General features: G+C 36.8%; 1 protein-coding gene across 1 annotated transcript in view; it reads right to left on the bottom strand.

Annotated features, from left to right (window-relative positions):
- Positions 1–2,564: 2,564 nt before the first annotated feature.
- Positions 2,565–23,199, bottom strand: part of LOC145689293 (ATP-binding cassette sub-family G member 4-like) — a 68,428-nt gene continuing 47,793 nt past the window's right edge. Inside the window, exons 7-10 of the mRNA XM_081763432.1 lie at positions 15,066–15,166; positions 12,724–12,879; positions 6,703–6,972; positions 2,565–2,723 (exon numbers count right to left, since the gene is read on the bottom strand). Coding sequence (XP_081619558.1) covers positions 2,565–2,723; positions 6,703–6,972; positions 12,724–12,879; positions 15,066–15,166 — 686 coding nt within the window. The remainder of the gene's footprint in view (positions 2,724–6,702; positions 6,973–12,723; positions 12,880–15,065; positions 15,167–23,199) is intronic.

The following is a 23,199-nucleotide window of genomic DNA, read 5'->3' as shown; positions in this document are numbered from 1 at the left end:
CCCGCCTTTGCAGGGCCTAAAATGTATAGAACATTTTGACCTATTTTCTATAGCAGGTGTACATAAAGTACGTTGCTACCCTTGAAAGTTGAAACCTATGCTAAAACGCCAAAACACCTGTTTCACCATTGTAAAAGCATAATTTAACGAAGTGAAAATATTTGCCCCAGGGTCTCCGCAGGGCCCAGGTGGGGTCCAACTCAAAATTTGCAATTGAAAAGAGGGGCAAGTAACATATCGTTTGAAAGCTAGTGTTAAAAGAAAAACGATAACAGAAGTTTCACAGCTCAATGCAAACTCTGTGTGAAATAGCTGAAGATTCAAAATTTGAAAACAGCCTGCAGCTAACTGTGCATGGCCACCACTAGAATTCCAAAACTGTGATACAGGTCTCAAAATTCTAAAACATGTGTTACAGTATTTAAAACGTGCAATTTATCTAAATGAAAATGTTTGCTCCAGGGCCCTCGTAGGGTCCCACGCGGAGTCTACCTCGAAGTTTTCATTTGGAAAGGGTTCTAGAAGTATATCGTTTATAAGCTATCGCTCTTCAACTTCTGGCCCGTCTGGTAGAAGAAGTGTAGAAGACACGGCTTCGTCGACTGTTGTTTGCTGAAGCTTGGCTTTTGTTCTGGTCTATATGTGAGAGCCACGTAAGTCACACGCCACGGTCGTAGCAACGTGGTAGCTGCTAGAACTGTATCTTTTGTTATGTAGGTATGAGGGCCATATGTGTGACGATCACTCTACGGCAGCGTTTCCCAACCGGTGTGCCGCGGCACACTGGTGTGCCGCGAATGGGCCGCTGGTGTGCCGCGAGAAAATCGAAACAAATTATTAATTCTATACGAACCAAATTGCAAGACAGGGGAAAATGTATATTTATATTTAACATTACTATGAACCTCTACTATAAATCTACAATTTTAAATTTCATACTGTGTTACTTTTCTGTACATTTTTAATGTTGAAAAACGTATTTATCATTGTCATGACCATTATTACTTCTTTATTGTTGCAGACTATTTCGTAACTTGAAATTTTAACATATCATTCAATAAATTCAACAAAGCAAGCATGCTTACAAATTACCTACATTTGTGTTTTAAAAGTATAGGAGATTTGTTTATTTGTTCGTTATTTAGTGATCTTCCCTTTTAGTTAGAGGTTAGATACAGTTTTCGAAAGAGAAAGTGGATTTTTAAAAACCCGAATCCTATATTTCATTGCTATTGTTTTCTATTTTAAAATTAGAATGAAAAATAAGTATAATGATTTAGCACAGGGGAAAATCAGTGATCGAGCTTTCTTCTCTGTAAGAAGGAAATTAGTAATCACATTAAAATACCACGGTAATTATATATATATATATATATATATATATATATATATATATATATATATATATATATATATATATGGGTGTGCCGCGAGAATTCAAGTTACACCTGTAGTGTGCCGCAAGTTGAAAAAGGTTGGGAAACGCTGCTCTACGGCGTGATATTGAGGCCTGAGTGTCTCGTGGAGGGGTGCGGCCATGCTGGTGTTCATGAAGAAGTGATAAAAGCACAGTGGTTGGAGACACCAACAGCACTGAATAAAACTCTTCTCTATGCAGTGTTCGTCGTTCGGAATCGAACATGTCGAGAAAGCTGGATCCTTTGTGTGGAAACTAAAAGACAAGTCTCTCACTGACTGGTAACTAAAATCGTCAGGAAGGTCGATGTATCCACATTTGCCGAAAGCGTACTTGATCATATCTTGGAATCTGGGTGATTCCAACTGATTTCGTGTTACCCGAATCAAATGAACACTGGAATACCGATTTGTCATGTCCAGCTTGTCTCCAAGTCCTTCATTCCGAACATACTTGTGGGCACGCTTCACCATCATTTTCCTGTAAAGAATATATCCCACATCGAATGGCTGTCCATACGAAGTACTGCCTGGAGTGGTTGTTCGTGGATGTAAGTCAGGACATTCTTGATACAAGTCCGGTTCTCTCGTGATGGCTGCGTCGTCCTTCAACAAAAGACACGGAGTTCCAACGTCTCGAACAAGATGTGGCAGGTAGTCCTTGGATATTGCCTTTGCAATCATTCCTGACTTGTTGGCTCTGATTATGACTCCAGGGATCTGAGGGATTTTACATTAGACCCTTGATCCGAATTTCCTGTATGGTTCGCGGAACACAATGACAGTCGGGCCCACGAGCTTTCCTGATGCCGAAATCGCTTCCTGGACTGTGTAAGAATGTGTCACTTTTGATTCGCATCTTACTTGAGCTTCGACATTTTTTACTCCACGTTGAGTTAGAGTTCGTGGTGTTAGTAATTCATAATTGAATCCACTTTGATCAAGATTCACAATTTGATCAAGGTTGTAGTTATCCTCTTCAGTCTCCCGCCTGATTTGTTGAATGTAACTGTCGAATTCGTTTGAACGTTCCAGTGCTTTTGTTCTGTCTGTCATTGGCATGATTTTTGTGATTTTCCTGGAACCCCAGTTCATTTCTCTAAATAGTCGGCGGATTCAGAGTCGGAATGCCTTGAAACCAGTAACCCCTAGCTTCCGCGATTGTTCCAAGGCTTCCACGGCAATGCCTTCTTCAGTGATCCTGAAAATTTCGGAGCAGCGCGTTGATTTTTGCACCATGCTTTGACAGATTCTTGGAGTTCTGCTAGCTTGGTCCGCTTGGATGCCTTGTCCAGGAATAGTTTCATCTGAATGATGTCACTTGTACAAATGTCAACTCTTGCTACACGTTTCGCATCCTTGAGTTTGCGACCACTGGATGCGTTGTTATAAGCTACTACAATATCCCTCAATTTCGTTTCACTCCATGATCTCCAAAATGTGGTTCCTGAGAAGGATTTGGGTCCAGGTAGTCGTAATCAGGATCGCCTTCGGTACCCGAAGCAGTTCCTTGTTTACTTGATGTGTGAAAATTGAGTATTATTTTCGAACGTAACATAATCGTCTACGGTCATTGTAATGTCCTGGAGAACAGAGTTTGTCACCATCAACTTGATAAGCTTCTGAACCTTGAACCTTAAGTAGTATTTTCTTTCAAAGTTTCTCAAAACAGATAGCGTATGGAACCAATCTTTCGTCTCTACGCCAATCCTGAGCAAAATGGTGGGGTGTTTACACTACGTCTACATGCTGAATCTTAAAGTTCATGAGCACCTCTTACACCTAAAGCTTTGAAACAAATGTCCAACTATGTGGTTCTTCACATCAAAACGACACTTGTAGATGCAAAACAGCCACGTGGTCAAGAGGTTTCTAGATCGCTTCTACCAGACGGGCTGTCGGTAAGTTGTAGCGGGATAGCTTTCAAACGATATGCTACGTGTCCTTCTTTTCAATTGCCAATTTTGATTTGGACCCCACTTGGGACCCTGCGGGGACCTTGGGGTAAACATTATCATTTCAATAAATAGTACTTTTCAAATAATGAAACACGTCCCCGCAAATAATGAAACACGTATTTTAGAATTTTGACACCTGTTTCACTGTTTTGGAATTCTAGTGGTGGCTGCAGACTGTTTTCAAATTTTGAATCTTCCGCCATTTCGCAGAGAGTTTGATTAAAGCTGTGAGACTTCTGTTATCGTTTTTCTTTTAACACTAGCTTTCAAACGATATGCTACTTGCCCCTCTTTTCAATTGCAAATTTTGAGTTGGACCCCACCTGGGCCCTGCGGAGACCCTGGGGCAAATATTTTCACTTCGTTAAATTATGCTTTTACAATGATGAAACAGGTGTTTTGGCGTTTTAGCATAGGTTTCAACTTTCAAGGGTAGCAACGTACTTTATGTACACCTGCTATAGAAAATAGGTCAAAATGTTCTATATATTTTAGCCCCTGCAAAGGCGGGGTCACTTCCGGGCAAGAAACGAACACATGTTTTGGAACTTGCTCAAGATGTCCTATCAGGAAATATATAAAATGTCTCCCAATTCAAGGTGCAGTTTCGATATCATCCCTGGTTAGAGCCTTTAAATTGAAAGCTCAAATTCTGGGAGTTCGTTCTTCTGAAAGCTCAAATTCTACTCAAATTCTGCACCTTGTTTCAGAATTTGAGCTGTTAGGGGCGCAGCTTTTAAAAGGACCTATATCTCTTAAATTGAGTGCTCAATTTCCGGGAATTGTTTTTTGGAAAGCTCAAATTCTACTGAATATTTGGACGGATTTTGAGAATTTGAGCTTTCGGTGGTCCTGCAGCGTGAAGTTGGCAGGACCACCTTTCACATGGACATAGAGCCTTTAAATTGAAAGCTCAATTTCCGGGATTTGGTTTTTGTGAGAGCTCAAATTCTACTCAATATCTGCACCGAGTTTCAGAATTTGAGCTGTTGGTGTCCTGGTACGATGTGTTGAAAATTGCAGCTTTTAAGTGGACTTAGACCCTTTAAATTGAAAGCTCAAATTCAGGGTGTTGTTTTTTTTTTTTTGTTTTTTTTTGAAAGCTCAAATTCTACTGAATATCTGGACGGATTTTGAGAATTTGAGCTTTCGGTGGTGCTGTTGCGTGAAGTTGGCAGGACCACCTTTCACATGCACTTAGACCCATTAAATTGAAAGCTCAAATTCCGGGAGTTGGTTTTTTTGAAGGTCTAATTCTACTGAATATTTGGACGGAGTTTGAGAATTTGAGCTTTCGGTGGTCCTGCAGCGTGAAGTTGGCTGGACCACCTTTCACATGGACTTAGAGGCTTTAAATTGAAAGCTCAAATTCTGGGAGTTGGTTTTTCTGAGAGCTCAAATTCTACTTAATATCTGCACGAAGTTTCAGAATGTGAGGTGTTGGTGTCCTGGTACGATGTGTTCAAAATTGCAGCTTTTAAGTGGACTTACCCTTTAAATTGAAAGCTCAAATTCCGGGAGTTGGTTTTTTCGAAAGCTCAAATTCTACTGAATATCTAGACGGAGTTTTTGAATTTGAGCTTTCGGTGGTCCTGCAGCGTGAAGTTGGCAGGACCAGCTTTCAAATGGACTTAGTGCCTTTAAATTGAAAGCTCAAATTCTGGGAGTTGGTTTTTCTGAGAGCTCAAATTCTACTCAAATTCTGCACCGTGTTTCAGAATTTTAGCTTTTAGTGGTCCTGCCAACTTCACGCACCTTTCGTTTCATTTAAATTCATCTTACGAGAGTTTATTCTCTACGAGACAAAAAAGATCAATCACACATGAGTATTTCTATTTCTTCCGAATTCTAAGTGTTCTCTAACTTGAACGATGTACTATTATCTTTTTATTGTTGAAATCTTGATTGTTGTTCATTCGTGGCATTTCTACACCCAGGTTGGTCTATATATATAATACGTATTCACGTTTGTATGGGCGCCCTTTTGGTAGACTTGTCTACCGCCCTCGTTGTTATCCCAGCACGGGCCTGGGTCCAGTATCTCACAATAATTTTCGTGTGTTCAGAAATGGGTACTTTCCTGCTGGTAGTTTTGTTGTACACATATACAATATGCAAGAATTGGTCAAAACCATTAGAAATTGAATTGTATGATATTGTCCGACAAACTTATTCTGGTCATTTTTTGCCGTAAAATAACGAACAAACAAAAAAAGGCAACACAACACTAAGGAGCACTTGTTTATCACCTATTGTTAAGATTACGATGTACTGTATGTAATCCAAGGGACAACTCAAGACTGTCAATACCAAGTACAAAGGAAAAACGGTAAAATAAATGTTGAATTAAAACACGTATTTATACGTGATCCACAGTCTTAAAAAAATCGGCCATTCTGTATACATACGTAGAGCTCTGTCGTGGCTAAGTGGTTAGCTTACACGACTTTGGTATAGGAGACCCGGGTTCAATTCTAGACGGGAGCTCATCTAAATCGGATTCCATGTTAAGCTGTAGGTCCACGTGTCATATATCCTCGCTGCTGGAATGGATGCTAAAACCAAACAAAAAATAAAAGAACGACATATATATATATGGTTCTTTTATTTTTTGTTTGGTATATATATATATATATATATATATATATATATATATATATATATATATATAATAGCAGCGTTCACCCCGCTTCGCTGCGGTCACCCTGGAACGCAATAAACTTTGTTACTTAGATAATTTTTACTTTTTCGCTTTCAAGTGATATGATAAAAACCATAGAAGATTGGAGTAAATGTTAACATTATATCGCCTGTCATTTATGTTAACCCGCCGAGTGACACGGTCATGTGGGTTGCATATAAATACGGTTAGTTTTAGCTATGATAAGCTAACAAAGGATTTGTACGTTATGGACACTTGAATGGTCAATTATCTCAATACACTGGTAATTGAAAATTAAAGTGATATGATAAAAACCATCTAGGGTCCAAATCTTAATAACCCCCCAAAAATGAAAGAAATTGGTTCAGCCGTATTAGCGTGATGAGCTAACAAAGGATTTGTACGTTCTCTTTTATATATATAGATATATATATATATATATATATATATATATATTACATGATTAGCACAGTGATCTATCATCTTAATATCTTAATCTATTTACATGTATAGGGGAAGAAAAGTAAGGAATTTCACACATTAAAGAACTTAATTTTTATTCAGTAAAATACAAATATCTTATTTTCTTTGCACATTTAACATTTTACGCACTTTTAAAGCCAAGGCTAAGAAGAAAGTAGATCTCATTAGTATATCAAATATTACCAAAGCAACTAGGTTTTCCCAGTAAGCACTTTCTACCGAATACACTTTCAAAATCTCAGCTGGATATTTAAAATGGCAGTAATCCAAGTAGCAATCAAGCTTCTGACGATTATCCCCATATACAGAAACCAACATACCATGAAACATGTATCTGACGTAGCATCCTTTGGAAAGCGAAAATACGAAATAATTCATTGTCCTTAGTAAAAGATACATGCCACTCAGTGGTGCCATTGGGAGATTAACCACAACGAACATAAAAATAGCAATCTGAAAAGAATGACGACAGCATTTGTTAGTTATACACGACATAAAGTTAATGTATACCTGTATGTGTGGTTAAAAATACATTATATAAGACATGAGATATTCCATTCATTATCGATTTGTCATTGACAATACAATAATCTCAACTTGGCTGTCTGCAACAAACTCTAGCTTCTAGTCATTTTGATTCATCACATAGTTATGCAAGAATGCACATTTCCTCCTTCCCACATGAGCTTGAGCACAACCTCAAAATTTACCTTCCTCCCCCAAATTTACCATTTTTCAATTTGCTTGGACCCAGGGATGTAATCGGGAATATGCAAGAGTATACACTATACGGTGTATGCACACCTATGATGTATATATAAAGGTAACCAAGAAAGTTCTGTCGCTTTTTGTGGAGGTCTGTGTTCCATTGCCCCTCACACCGTGAGTTGAATGAGAATAGAGATAAGGCGAAGGTCAGTTGTTGGTGTGGGTATATCCAACATACTACCTGGTTGTAGCAGTTCAGTTACACCGTGAACTTGCGTAAGGACAGATTGAACATGAGACCTCCACAGAGCGTAATAAGGGTGTGTATGCTGTACGAGTTCAAACTGGGTTCAAACGCCGCTGCACCGGGGCGGAAGATATGCCAGGCGTTTGGTGAGGGTGTCGTGACTACATAGACAGTGCAGGGGCGATTTAACAAGTTTAAGGAAGGTAACGACACACTCGAAGACGCACCATTGCCGGAAGACAAACAGATGTACAAAATTAAGATCTTCAGGCAGCAATAGGCTGAAATAGTGATGTCGTCATTTCCTTTCTGTTACCAGGTGATTGCCATTTTTTTTTTTTTCATACAAATGCATGAAGCGAATGGTGTCCCTACAAACAAGGACAACGGCTGTAAATTTATTTACAATTATAAAATGTTTTAACGACTAATAAAATTGGTGAGAAAGGGTACAGATTTAGAATATAGAAATACATTTAAAAACTATTCATAAAATCAAGAAAATTCATAAAGAATATCTAAGTAACTTATTTCTAAAAGCGACACATCTCTAAATGATATGGTAAAAATCACAAAATTAATTATGTCACTATCACATAATCCGCCTTAAGAAGCAATTATACACAGTATAAACTCCCTAATGTGCAGATTGATAAAATGTGTCGGCACATTTAAATATATATATATATTTAAAAAAAGAAATATCTTTTAGAACAATGTTAATTCTATTGGAACATTTACTTTTCCCATGCCGACTCTTGACAATGAAAGTGCACAATATTCATATCTAAAATATTACAAAAGAAAGGGGAGAGAACCAAGCCTTTGAAAATTTTCAATCTGGACCATCAGTTTATACAGGTTAGATCTTTTTTTTTTATATTCCCTACCAACTTTTCTTTTTAAAAAAGGAAAGAAAACTGCAATAAAAACATCGAATTATGAATGGTTCAGCATATATTCTAAACAGCATTAATCCTGTTCGCGTATGCAATATTATAGTACATATATTAATGAATAAAATATTTCCAGAATTTTTAAAGGTTAATATCTGATTATGAACAAGATGAGTACATTTGTTTTCTCTTTTTCTTTTTCTATATTTCTGTTTTTTAGTTTCATTGATTAGAAATATTTAAAAAGTAACGTAAATATTTCATTTACTTTAATGTTTGTAATTCCGAAATGTTATCACTGTTTTTGCTCTGAATTTAGGTCCTTTAGGTATTTAGGCTATTTGTTTAGAAATCAAAATGGCGATCACCATGACAACGAAAAGGATGTGACGTCAACTATTTCAGTCTATTGAGGCGAACAGTGGCCAGACATGTGAGGAACTGGGACTATAATTCATTGTGAGTGGAGAAACCATTCGGCAGCGCCTCCACACCTTGGGAAGCACTACAAGTTGGGTGGCTGACTCCCACATGATTTGATTCCGGGCCAAAAGACAACTCGAGCAAACACCTGTATTTCTTTGCTGTCTCGTCTGAGGAAGGAGCCATTTCTGGGCAGAGTGTTGACATGTGATGAGAAGTGGGTACTGTACGAAGCTCCACGGCGATGTCATCATTGGTTAGCATCCCATCAACCGGTTCCAAAACAGCCGAAACCAGCACTGCACCAGAAGAAGGTCCTCTTATATGTTTGGTGAACTGCTCGCGGCATCGTGCATCGGGAACAGCTATCACCTGGTCAGAGTATCAATGCAACTGTGTACTGTCAGCAGTTGAGCCGTGTACAAGAAAAACTCAAAATCTGGAGCCAATACTTCTGAATCGCCAAGGGGCCTCCTGTTACAGAACAACGCTAAGCCCCACGTGGCTAGGATGACCATTGTACGCCTTGGATGGCATACACTATTGCATACGCCATATTCGCCGAACATTACACCCTCCGATTATCACCTTCCACTCCTTAGACAATCCCCTTAGAGGACGCCAGTACAATCCTTTGATACCTTGATACACTTGATACCTTCTTCGCTTCACGGCCCACCAAGTTCTACCGCGATCCATGGCCTTCTAGAACGTTGGCAGAAGGTGGTCGATTCTGATGGAGACTATTGTTGATCTTCTAGATACATTTTAGGTGACATATCTATATTCGAAAGTGGTGAGTGAAAAAGTGACATAACTTTCTTGGTCATCTTCATAGTTGAGCGAAGCTCCTCTTTACTTTACTTATGCGTTCGTTTATCTGAATACTCCTCCGAGATGCATGAACCGTTCCTAGTTAAACTTGACATGGTAATTTGAGAGCGCACGCTGAGGGTCGTAAGGGGTCACATGTCCCGATTGGATATACTATTGAGGAATAATCACCGAAAAATTAGATCTCCAAGATACCTGAACCGTTCGTCACCCAATTTGACATGATGGTTGAAGTGTGTCGTAAGGAATCATATGGGACATATCAGGGAGGAATAATCACCGAAAAGCGGGATACTCATAGACTTAACATTGGAAAAACATCTGGCCCGCGAATTCTCATTGTAGACAATGAAAAATAAAATATTCATCATTAGAAATAGGGCGAAGCCCTTTTCATTTTGTTTTGCGAAATTAATTTTTCAAACCCATTATGCTTTTCGCTGATACGTCAAGTTTAACTATTTACTTGTCGTGTTCGTTCACGAAAACAATTGATGCACTATAAAATTCTATGAATTATCAATTAAGGTCGATAACTGCGCTCCAAATTTGCAATTAATGCATACTAGTCTGGCGTGCATTTAAATTTACGAAAGAATGACCTTATAAAGGGGTAAGAATATGCTATATTTTTGAAAATAGTCGAGTATATTAATACTAAAAGTTTTAGCATTGCATCACTGGTTGTACCGTATTCATTGAAAATCTGTCAACTCAAACAACTCACGAGCACCATCTACGTCCTTGTCTCCAGGGGCGGATCCAGGATGGACTTCTGGGGGGGGCGATGCGTTGTAATATTGCTACTTAGAGCTACTTTTAAGAGCTCCAAACTCTGGAATGGGTTTTATTTATATATATAAAATAAGAAAGTTTCCTCTTCTGGGGGGCGTTCGCCCCGATCGCCCCCTCCTGGGTTCGCCCCTGTGTGTCTCCAAACTCATGCGCTCATTTAATTACACAGTTTGTGATCATAATGACAGGGAAGTGCGACATGAGCTTGAAAAAATAAAAATAAAAAACTTTCGGGACAATTAGGCTAGGGAATAAAAATTTATTGTATGTACTATAAATTTTCAAGGAAGCATATGAAAAGTTATTTGTCATTCAAGAGCATCTGCGTGACAAAAAAAAGAACGTTATTCCCTTAAATCCCTTAAGATAAGATACTGGGAAATTACTTATATATCCTATTTCATCAGCTAACAAAGGACAAACAAATACAGAATGTCTTAAAATATCACCGTATTTTTTTGTGAACAAATACGTCTTAAGATATTATTTTCCAGAATGACGTCAGAAAAACACCATCATAGTCAGGATTGTAACTTTATGATTGTCTATGTTACGGTTATCAAAAATGAACTTTAACACAGGCATCCGTTGCCTTGTTGCCCTTCGATAACAATTTCTCGGGAAATCACGGAAACCAATCACAATCTTTCGAGATGTAGAATCATCTTGACTCATTTCTGGATTAGTACAGCTTCCCGTATTTGTTCTTTTGTCGCATGTGACTAAGTACCAATGACCTTGCATTCAGCTCTTACACAGTGAATGGAATTATAACAAAATAGTCAAGTATTCCATCGAGGTTTTGATAATATTTGTCTTTGTTAATCACTAGCCCTGGGAAGTAGATGCATATGAATGTAAAGCATGAAAGTTGACTAAGATTGTCACTTGTAACATGATAGCATAGCAGTAAACAATTGGGCTTACAGTGAATGTGCCAACAGTCATCAATTTACGCAAATGGAAAGAAGTAACAACATCAATATGGCCAGGAGGACTTTCAAATTGAATAGGTTATTTTTGTAAAATCCTGTCATGTAACATTGTCTTCATATCTTAATTCACGAACTCGAACTCACGGTCAAGTTGAGAGAGTATAATTGTAGTTGTATGTGATGTTTCTCGGGGCGGAGAGTTGACTGAAAAATCCGAATACAAACTCTCTCATCTGTCAGTTGAGGTGAAATGGGCTTAGTGCTTGCTGTTGTTATGCTCAGGATCAGAAAATTCACATTCTGATACACCGAGTCTGGGTACGAAACTGTTTAAGTATCCAAAATATTTGTGAATATTTCGTAGAACCTCTCGCAACTTTTCAATATTTTAGAATGCCTCGATGAGATCCATTCGTAAAGGAACATTGGTTGGAATGTCTTCAATCCTTCGGACTCGAGACAAAACAACATATGATATTCCGAGAGGCATCTCTTTGTCACAGACATCAATGTCAATTATCGGCAACATCTTGCCTTAGGATGAGTGAATAGTCATGACGTAACAAACAATTATCGATATCTGTCGTCGAGAGAAAGTTTTATCATCTTTCCTCGCCGTTCTGGTTATTGGAGGGATCGCAATGGAATTATTAGAAAGTTGTGACCCAATATAGTCAACCTGGGCCAATTGACATGCCTGTTCGGGCTTGAACTTGGCCGTAAATTTCATTTGGACTATCACCAATCACCTTAGAGACGTTGAAAATTATGGGCTCGACACTGTCAGCCATTTAGGACATTTCATTTTTCATCTCTTCATACCCTCATGCCAATGGGGCTGAACTTGGGCTTAAATGACATCGAGAGTGTAGCTATTCGTCTCAGTGACCCCAACAATTATGGATTCGACACTAATATCGGTCGTTTTCGAGTACTTTTACATGTCACCCTCCTACTTCCTAAGGGTGTCTTATCTTGAATGATATTTTTAGAGTGTAAGTTATATGTATACCAAGTTTGGGAAATTGATGCAGCCGTTCCACAGTTATTCTGGAACATACACAATTATTTCCGATTTATAGCATCCTTTTAGACTTTGCATTGTTTAGTCTCCTACTGTATACTAAATTTCAGTTCCATCGGCTGAGTACTTTTCCTGTAGCGTATTGCATATTGTTACCTTCGCCATTCCCTGGAAAGATTTTCCTTCGAATAAATATACACGCAAAGTATTTTCGTTGCCTATTTTATCAATAGCACATAAACAACACACCTAAAGAATTAAGAAGTATTCTTTAAAAAAAAAACAGTTGAAGATTTTTCTTTGTATGTAAGAGATAGTGAGAACAAAGAGGTTTAAACTTACCTCTACAGGAAACGCAGCCGCGAGGGTTTGTCCTTCATAATACGCAATATCAACCGTCAACAAACACATTAACCACATTTTCCATACCCTGGTTATTTCTAATATTTGGCCAGATAGATAATACCATGGGATGAAGTACAATGCTGTGCAGATAACCTGAAATCAATATACATGATATATATATACTTACAATTAAATTTTGAAGAGTTTTTTTTTTCTTTTTTTAACGAATAGCAGAAACATAACTTTTGAAATTGTCGGTTACCGGAATACTTGGATTCTATTAGAGAAATGTACATAACTTTAACAATTGTTTGGATTTTAACAAAGTTTAACATATAGAAAATAACGTGCAGTAACTGACAAGCTATAACCTTTTAAAGTTGGATAACCATGATGTTTTAAGTGATAAAAATAAATTAATTCTATCTCTTTCCTTACAATGGAAAAATTGCTAGTTCCACAAATAAAATGCAGTTTCGCTATTCAAATGAATCTTTATCTCGAAAAACTATGCTGCAATATTAGCCCTTTTGCAAACAGGGTTGATTTACTTTCATACAAGAAATGAAAATCTATATAGTACTAGTTAACGTAGGGGCCTATATATAGACTAAGTTTTATTGAAATAATGGGGTATATCTAGAGGTAGTAGAACTTCAAAATAAGAAATTCTGCCTCCCATGAGACCTTACAAACTTTCGTGCTCCTCGAAACTTTTTTTTTTTTTTCGGAAAAAGCACACATGGATTCAACTTCATCCTGATGTTCCTCAAACCACGCCGCTACAATCCAGCTTTATAAACGGGCCCATTATCATTCTGGAATATGACAACGTTTCCCAGAAACATCATAGGATGTACGTACATGGTCCACTAAAATAGCAACATAATCGCGAACTGTGATGCGGTCGGTTAGCGTCGGCACAGGATCCACTGAAAACCGCAGAACCGCCACTTATTTCATGGTTGGGCGAAGATACTGAGAATCATATCCTTTTGTGGCATCCACTACACATAAACACGGTACATGCTTCGAAATAAGCTGAACGGCGACTCGTCCGACCATATCTCACGTTTCTAGTCATCAACTATTCATGTTGCACGTTCACGGTACCATTGGCATCATGCTAAAGCATTATGGTCCCTTGGCGATTTCACCCTGTAACCCGACCACGTATGTTCATGTCATAAGTGCGGTGGACTGTGATCGCACGCGCAGGCTGTGAGAGGTACTACTTGAGATCCTTGGTCACTTGCACCGCAGTCGCACAACAGTTCTAAGTAATAATTCACTTTAATGCTCGATGGGACCTCTGAGGATTTTGTTTTCGACCACTATTCCTCTTCCACGATATGGTTTTACTGTGAGTTCTATATGTTGTCATCACTTAGATACTGTATTTCGGGACACACCGAACATATTTGCCACTTTCATCAACGTCGCATTATATAATAGAATGCAACAATTTATCCTCTTTGGAAATCAAAGAAGTCACATATTTGACACTATTTCCATCTATTCAATTCACTGTACACTGCCACCCTGGCGTTCCACATGCAGCATGGTATTTGAGGTAACACACTACAACCAATAGCCCAGCCTTGCCGTAGCCGTCTGACCGTTGCTAAGGCAGACATCAGCGTGTTTCTAACTTAATTGTATCATTTCGGAATGGAAGGAAGAATTGCTTCTCTCCCTGAGTTTGAGAAACGCATGATTTTAAATAAATTGTCTACTAATTAAAAAAAACTGTGAAACTTTTCTGTCAATGAACAATCTTGCCACACTTTTCAGCAGAATCTGAAGGGAGGCACCTATTCCAATTCCCAGAATTACTATTATTTTGATAACCATTTGCATATCAATCGATTGGTCGCATCGTGATGAAAAAGACGAAATCTTTGAGAGTAAATTGTCATGCGTAGATTTCGAGAAAACCGCGAATAAACTTTTTATGGCGCAAAAAACTATATCGTTCTTTGTCAAAAACAATTGATGTTTTTTTAGTCTGTTTTTATATTTCTAACAGTGTCACACATACTTCTAATTGTAACGGACATACTACTGTAAAGAAGAAAATATAAAACGTGAAACCGTAGATCACCATCACGTTGTATTTATGTGTAAAGCTCAAAATCATTTACCAGGCAAGGATGTCCATCGACATAAGACCATCACGTTTTTTTATGTGTATAAGTATACAATTTTTTGAAAAAAATATTATGTTCCTCAAATTTAGGAAGGTGGGTAATTGCCTCCTGGCCTTTCCAAATGACGCCCCTGCTTGTACATGTGAGAAAATACTAAATTTACTGGAATCAAAAGTATGAAATACAAACCTGAAGCGGTAAATCCACAAACGATTTTGCAAGATAATAGGATTGCAGAGAGTACCAGTTATTCATATATTCACGTTTAAACACATCCACATCTGCAGAAACTGTCGAGTTAAACAATGAAAAATATTTTTTTTAAAAAATAATCCTTTTAGAAAAACAACACATACACATAATTTTAACTATGAAATGATGCAACAGTCCTATACACCGTGGGCCATAAGTCACTTGACATTATCAGTTAATCAATTGACTATAGTAGTAGTAGCTAATTGACTTAAACAACACATATCGTGTGGTCTATTGGCAATGTGTGGTTCATGACTAATACGTTGGAAAAAGTGAGTTTATTATAAATTTGAACCTTTTTCATTTTTGCAAATTAAGTAAGTCTACAATGAATAGAAAGTTACAGAATGAACATGTTTTTTGTGCATTTCAATAGTGAATGTTTCAAGAGTAGCCAGCCCATTCACCGGATCTAACCTAATCTGTCTGGGAAACAATGAAAGATATAGTTCCTTCTCAAAAAATAAATCGAATCTACATCATTTACAAGAGCATATTATTTCTGAATTTGGTAAATTACCATTACCAATATTAGCAGGCTAATACGTTCTACTTACGCATAAAAGATATAATTTCTGCATTGAAAATGATGGAGGACGCTTTGAACAATGTATTTAGGTAAACTAATCTAACATTATGATACACTTTATAAGAACTTTATAGTTTCATTGTTATAAATAATTCATTTTAAATGAATTTTTGTCATGTGACTTATGGTCCAATAATAATAGAGCAAGGGCCAAGGGGGTGATAACTCCCCCCTGGGGAATTTTCGCAAATATATTAGTAATTTTCCATAGGGTTCTCAGAATAAAGAAATAGTTGTTAGTCAACATATAAGTACAACACCTGGGTCCTGGGGCCCTTAACCCTTAAGCACCCGTGTATACTTACAGACATCGATAGCATTTCATTAAGTGACCATAGATCAGATCGTTAGTGCAACACTAGAACAAGTTATATCTCAATCGATTTGTAAGAGTGTAGGCTTCCTGTTTTTGTAATGAACGGATCATTACTGCGCACAAAGGAAAAATAATTGAGGGATAATTGAGAAAGTTCCCTACAAATGTCCCTTCTCGCAATTATAGTTATTAGCCTACGTTTCAGCACTGCAAACTAGGTGAATAATAAAATGTGTTTATGTGTCCTATTTTATATTCAACTTAAACTGAAAATTTCATCTTAATCCATCAAATAGCAGCAGACGAAAAATGTATTTTATAGTTTACACAGGGTTCATAATAATCGATATTCATACAAGTAGAAGTACGATTATGATTTTGTGTCAATGTTCCGACTGGCAGTGCAACAGTGGAACAAGTTACACCTCGATCTATTTGTAAGAGTGTAGCCTTTCAGTATACGTAATGAACAGGACATTTGTGCGTAGAAAGGAAAAATAATTGTGGGATATTTAAGAAAATTTCCCTAAAAACATGTGTGAAATATCCACAAATTTCCACAAATAGAAATTTTGAGATTTCTGAAAAGACTGTCGTTATTCTGGCTCATCCTGTTATTTTGGCTTTTCTCCTAGAGCCGATTTAAACTATTTTAGAATCGGTTATCTTTCATAACTTTCCTCATACACTAACACAAATGAGATGCTATTATACTTATTTTGAATATTATCACAGTAAGTCAATATTAAATCCTAATACTTAACACTAAATTTGCCATTCATTCACACGCACTCACATACATACAAGTCAGAGTATTAACATAGGTAATATAATGTAAAAGAAACCATCTAACTACAATTTGGTAACATTTATTACATCTACTAAGAAATGGAACACAGAATTTTAAGAATATGCGATGAATATACACACAAATATAACAATCCACATATGAAGCTGAATAATGCCAATGTAATAGTACATACATTTATATACCTAGGTATATATCAACAGACAAATAAGAAGAAAGAAGAATTTTGTATGTGTATTTAACTTTCGGGATATATGATATAACTGCAAGTTTAATTGCATTTTACAATATAAATGAAAGAAGGAAAAAGAGGAAAAAATTGTTAAGGATTGAAATGAGTCCTTATCTCATTCATAAAAAAATTGTGAGTAATTACACGAGTCCTCTCTCGTAAGTTCTAACGAGTTATAATATTATATATATTAGTAGCGCACCCTTTCTGGCGTCCATGCCTTTAACTTTATTTCAGTTTTATACACACGCTCGAGATTAGCTCCACTAGTTACAACCAATATATATATATATATTATGTTCGTAGAAATATTTATTAATATATTTCTTCCATCTCTCGGGATTAAAGGAAAAATGAGGTTTGTCACTAGTATCACCGTGACTATGTTACGTATTCAGTCACGCCATGTACTATTCCGTTTACGAACTATTATTAAATCACAATCACCTGATACCATTAGATTGGCACATTTATCGTTAGATTCTCACAACTTACGGAAGAACGAGAATTTTCCAAGTTTAGGAAGATCTTCGTCGGTGAGAGCACGATTACAGAGGTGGAAACACTAGTTGAGTTTTAGAATTTGTACAGGAGGGATGGAATCAAAATGTAATTCTACAGTAGAATTTCAGTTTACTGGTCTTAGGATAGATTTAGTAATACATTACGGTTACGTTGACCTGCCTCAATCCCATGCTACAGGCGGTTAGTGTAATACAGCTAATGTTAATTCTTACATATCTTACTCAAGAGTGTTACACAGATTGAAAAGAATATACAACATGCGGCGGTATTTTTTAACATTTACATTTTATATTTATCGGATCTTTCGTAACCGTGGCAACCAAAAACCGTTCGGGGTAAGGTACCAAGACCCTTCAAATATATATTTATTTACTCAATTCAATATTATATATTTCACTTTAATATCATATTAATATTTCACACATATTTATATCTCAACACACACACACACACACACACACACATATATATATATATATATATATATATATATATATATATATATATATATATATATATTCAATCTCACAAATTATTGACCCCGACAAATTGGGTGTAAGGTTGCAAAACTTTACATAAAGATCCGACCTATCATTTATTTACAAATTAAACTAATTACCAGCGCATAACGATAACATTCATATTTCCAAGCATTCTATTTAAAATAGCGGGCATTCGATGTGCAAGGCAGGCACTTAAACACACACAAACACACACTCATATATATATATATATATATATATGACTCTACATGGTGCTAGTATTTTTGGGCCCAAACAAATACGACAACACTTTTATTCAGGGCTACCAATGGAAACAAATGTAATAATGGCTAATAATTCGTCGAAAAATTTTAAACTGATAATGATGAAAGAAAAGGAAAAAATGAATCCTAGACCGGACCGTCACTAGCTACTGCAGTTTGTCAATATGGTGGAAAAACATTTACTTAGTATTCCACATCAATTAATACCTGTACGAACCGTGTATCGCGACGTTTCAGTTGGTAATTCAGGTTCAAAAGAGACATTTCGAATGATTGATATGTCAAGTTCAAAACTCGGGGGAAGGTTAAAATTTTTTTAAAAAAATTTTTGAAGAGAATAGAGGAATAGATAGAGAAAGCGGTGCCAAAGAAATAATCTGGGATACTAATGCTACAAAGATAAGTGGTCGAATTTCAACATACAACAATCCACAGCCAAATATACTTTTATATTCCGAAAATATTTGGCCTACTAAAATGTGTAGCCTAAAATAAATATCTCCAAATCCACAGCAAGTCTGTGCCCTCAAGGGAATTTTCATAAACACAAAAACTTTAGGGAAATTCCCCTCTTCACTGTAATCCGGCTGAGATCTTGGACACTCCGGCACTATCGGGAAGTCAGTGTGATTTCTTAATTTAGGATTTCTAAAAAAAATGTCCGATCACTCGGAAACTGAGAAGATTTCTGCGGAAAGTATCGAAAACTAGACTAAAATCGACAAGACAGTAGAACTCCTATTAGGGGTTTGCCAAATTTAAAAAAAATTAAATAAAATAAATTTTGCACTAGTAAGTTATCTGCCAAATCTTACTAGTGGCTCCCACATCCGCAAGGGTGCCAACCTTGAGTTGTCGTTTAATTTCAATAGTTCCCTAGTTTAGAACGAAGGGAAAATAAGAATATTTGAAGGGGAGAAGGATCGACACCTGGGTACGAAAATACAAGACTCTACTGTATTAGATTTACTAGAGTAATTGATCCTATCCACTTCGTCACCTCTACGAACAATAATGAACTTGGTTTGGTCGGGTGACGTGGAAAAGAGTTCAGAGTTGCAGAGTAGTATTGTAAACATGAACTAAAAGCGTATATTTAAATTGAATCAATTCTGCAAACGGTTATTCTGTTATGTGATTGCTTGGAAAATATCCAAAATAGTTTACCATATGACACTGTTCACATTGTCAGACCGGATATTCAGTGAGTATGCAATATTATGATTGAATCCAATCTAAAAGTGCGAATATAGTCCGTCGATTACACAAAGCATACATCCTCATACGAAATTCTAGTGTAGGGGTCAGTACACGAAACATTCATTGTTAAGTATAAACACTCAATACCTTAGCACGTGGCAACGAATACACTGGGCACATACATCTAGCGGCGTCCTATCATTTACTCACACTCATTTTATTATATATATTATTATTCGTTTATATATTCATTTACATTCTATAACGTAGATTCAATTTCGGACACCCTATACTTTAATTATACCCAAGACTGTTCAAAGAAGTCACATCATATATTTTACAACCTATAGGCCACTACAGAAATCATCGCGCACTGACCGATACACGAGAAGTCGCATGAACCAAGACCCTCTTGCAACACAAGCCATACTATATTCCACTTTACAGCTTAAAATTTGTATGTACGCAAAGAAATGCAATATTATTGACGATACTTTTAACTAAATGTATTTATATTCCAATAACAACAATGAGGCTATCATTGAACGCAACGAAGGGGAAAGAAATTGACATTGCAATCTGGCAACGGAAATAGCATCATATAGGCTAACTTCTGCTTAAGAACGAACGTACAGTTCTTTCTTGTTAACTATGGGCTACATAACATTTTGTACTTTTCAGTATAACCAATTAGTAATGTATTTGGTGGATTCATCTACTCATCTGGGCCGAAGCTGAAACATGTTTCTAAATAATCACGAGAAAAGGGTCATTTTCTAGTTGACTAACTCATTACATTTCGGAGTAACAAAAAGCTAGCGGCGAATAGTTCTTAATTTGGCACGAGATGGCGTTAGTAGTACGAAAACAATCTGTGTACAATTAAATATTCTTTGCACTCTGTTATCGTTATAGCTATTAGTAGTATACGGTACGGAATTAACTATAAATTTTAATTATGAATCAATGTGCTTACTACAAGGGACCAAAGGAGATGACTGCTTAAGCCATACACTGTCCATAAAGGAATAAATCACATTTTTTTCATTCACACATCACTACGGTCAAGATACTAAAATTACGCACATATACTAAGAAAACAAATACTAATACATATCATTACAAATGTTAAATCATCTTATCACACAGTCCAAGAAACACAGTAAATCAAATAAAATTACTAAACTTTACCATCCTAAACCGGCTCTATGCATTGAAAAGGGGAAACGAAATAATCAGAGCCAAGTAGCCCTTCTACAAACTAAATCATGCTTTCCAAGTACTGTTAATGCCACAGAAAGGACATATCAAAACTACTAATGGTAAGGGTCCCTTTCCTAAGGGGAAAATAACCCTAATGAAAAATCGTTCAACCCATTTCTGTTAAAAGCTTTGGTCAATTTAGGAATAAGGGAGAGTCCCTGTTCTTACTTACACTGACATTATGGTAATGAATTCAACTACACATAACTATACTAATACTGCCATGGATAAAAAATCACATATACTAAGTACACAGATAAAACTGTCAGGACAGGCTACCCGCAACCCTAAATGAATTCGGAGGGATGACGGGAGTTATTAGGAATACACTAATTTTCGCACTGTTTTCAGAAAGAATGAAAATCACACACTATCATACATCCTGTCCATCACTATTAATATCGCAAACTTGGCGTCTTCTGGATCGGATTCTATATTTCACTATTTTTGACTGTTTTCTACTGCTGAATTTAACTATTCAGGGCTCCCTACTGTTTCCAACAAATTAATTTATTAATTAAAACTAATTTTACCTGGTTTCTGTTGCTTGCTCGCGAAGAAATCCCAAATGTTCGTGGAGCAAAACTAACGCGGTGGTTCTTGGTGAGTTTCAAGGTAGAGAATGAGGATTATCGCGACTTGATATGAGAGCGTCAGGAAATAGTTCAATCAGAACAGAGAGATTTGGCAGCGGAAAATTATAAAACGAGTGAAAAATAGCAAAAACTGGATAAAACCGGATCTTGGTAGGATATGGGCATCTCAGAGGGATAAAGGAGATCTAAGTTATTCTGCCGAAAATCAGATTGGTGGATAATTTCAAGAATTTCTGTCCAATGCGGGCCTATGTTTTCGTATACCATTAAGATGATAATTTGAATACTCATCCATCTGAAATGTCCATATACGGGACTCATAATAAAATGATGTATAAATAAAGATACTTTTCCACAAAATATAATTTGTACTAAATTATTTAAAGCTTCCACCTTAATTTTGGTTTGAATAAGGGGAAAATGAATATACTACACGGACCGAAGTTATATTTACAAAATCACATAGTACAGTGGGTTAAAAAATTATTGGACCCCACAAACAAAATTCCATTACCCGTAATGGTACGTACATTGCACGTTTTATAGAAACGGAGTACATTTTTATGCGTAAATTACTGTAAATGCCAACGTCCTACTCTAGTCACAATGGAATACCGTTTCAACCACTGCTAGGGCTAGTGAGAAAAGCAAAGGTTGATAATCATTTAATTGCTCAGAGTAGTGAGGACAACTGGGGAGTTACTTGAACGAAAAGGTAGGGATCTTCGGTTTAGAAAGACAGTATTAACGGCAAAGTAGTTGATGCGCTGGCCACACCTCACTCTAAGTACATAAGTGTCATAACCTGGCTGTTAGACCTTAACCTCTTTAGGGCTGTTGCGCCACTTGTTAAGTTTTCAAATCATTGTAAACCGTTGTGATCTTTTAATTGTTGACTTTATATTTTTCTAAAGTCCAATTTACATAAGGTGCTGTCCCCATGCTGTTCCCCTGCCATGGCCGCGACTATTCAGATGTACCGTTCCTATGCCTTGCCGCTACTGCTTTTTAAGCCATTTCCAAAGATGGAGGAAAACGTTGTTATTGCTTCTGGCCAACTTCGTGTCACTTCGAGTACTCCGAGAAAAGCCGAAGCTTCGCGACCGTCAAGCCACGAACAAGCTGGTTTCAAGTTGGTACAGTCGGAGGCATGGGTGGGGAACCGCACGGGCAGGGCACATTTTGAGTGAATTGAAAAAGATAATCCAATGAATTTTCAATGTCAAAGTCTGAAAAGAGACCTCAAGGATCAGGACAGGGAATAGCGCGCTATGTGTAAATTAATCATAATATTCAAAAAGCACAATACTTATTTATTACGCTCTTTATTTTTGTATCCGATGTTGATTTTTCAATTACAATTACGATTTCTAAGAACTACTTTTATAAAGGTTAACATTCAATTAATATGTATTGTACCTTAAAGATGTTCTTGTGGAATAGAGAAAAATACTAAATAGCCTATACAATAATGTAAATTATGAGACTATCATTCTGCTACTAAAATTACATCTATGATAATGTCTTGGGTACTTACATGTTACCATAGCATGAAGACAATTCAATGAGAAAAGAAGCAATATTGTGAGGAATAAACAACCTACATTGCTGAAAACATGAGACGCATCATTTCCTATTCCGTAGAACAAACTGCCTACCGCACAACCAGTGACGAAATGGCAGAGCAACCGTAGCAAAGCCAATTTCTGTGAAAATGTAAAAGGAACTAAAATTATTGAAATTTAATAAATATTCGTTAATAGCTAGTTAAGA

The sequence above is a fragment of the Thermobia domestica genome, chromosome 7 (assembly GCF_964235325.1).
Source record: "Thermobia domestica chromosome 7, izTheDome1.hap1.1, whole genome shotgun sequence".
Taxonomy (NCBI): Eukaryota; Metazoa; Arthropoda; class Insecta; order Zygentoma; family Lepismatidae; genus Thermobia; species Thermobia domestica.
This window is presented reverse-complemented; position numbering and strand designations above follow the sequence as displayed.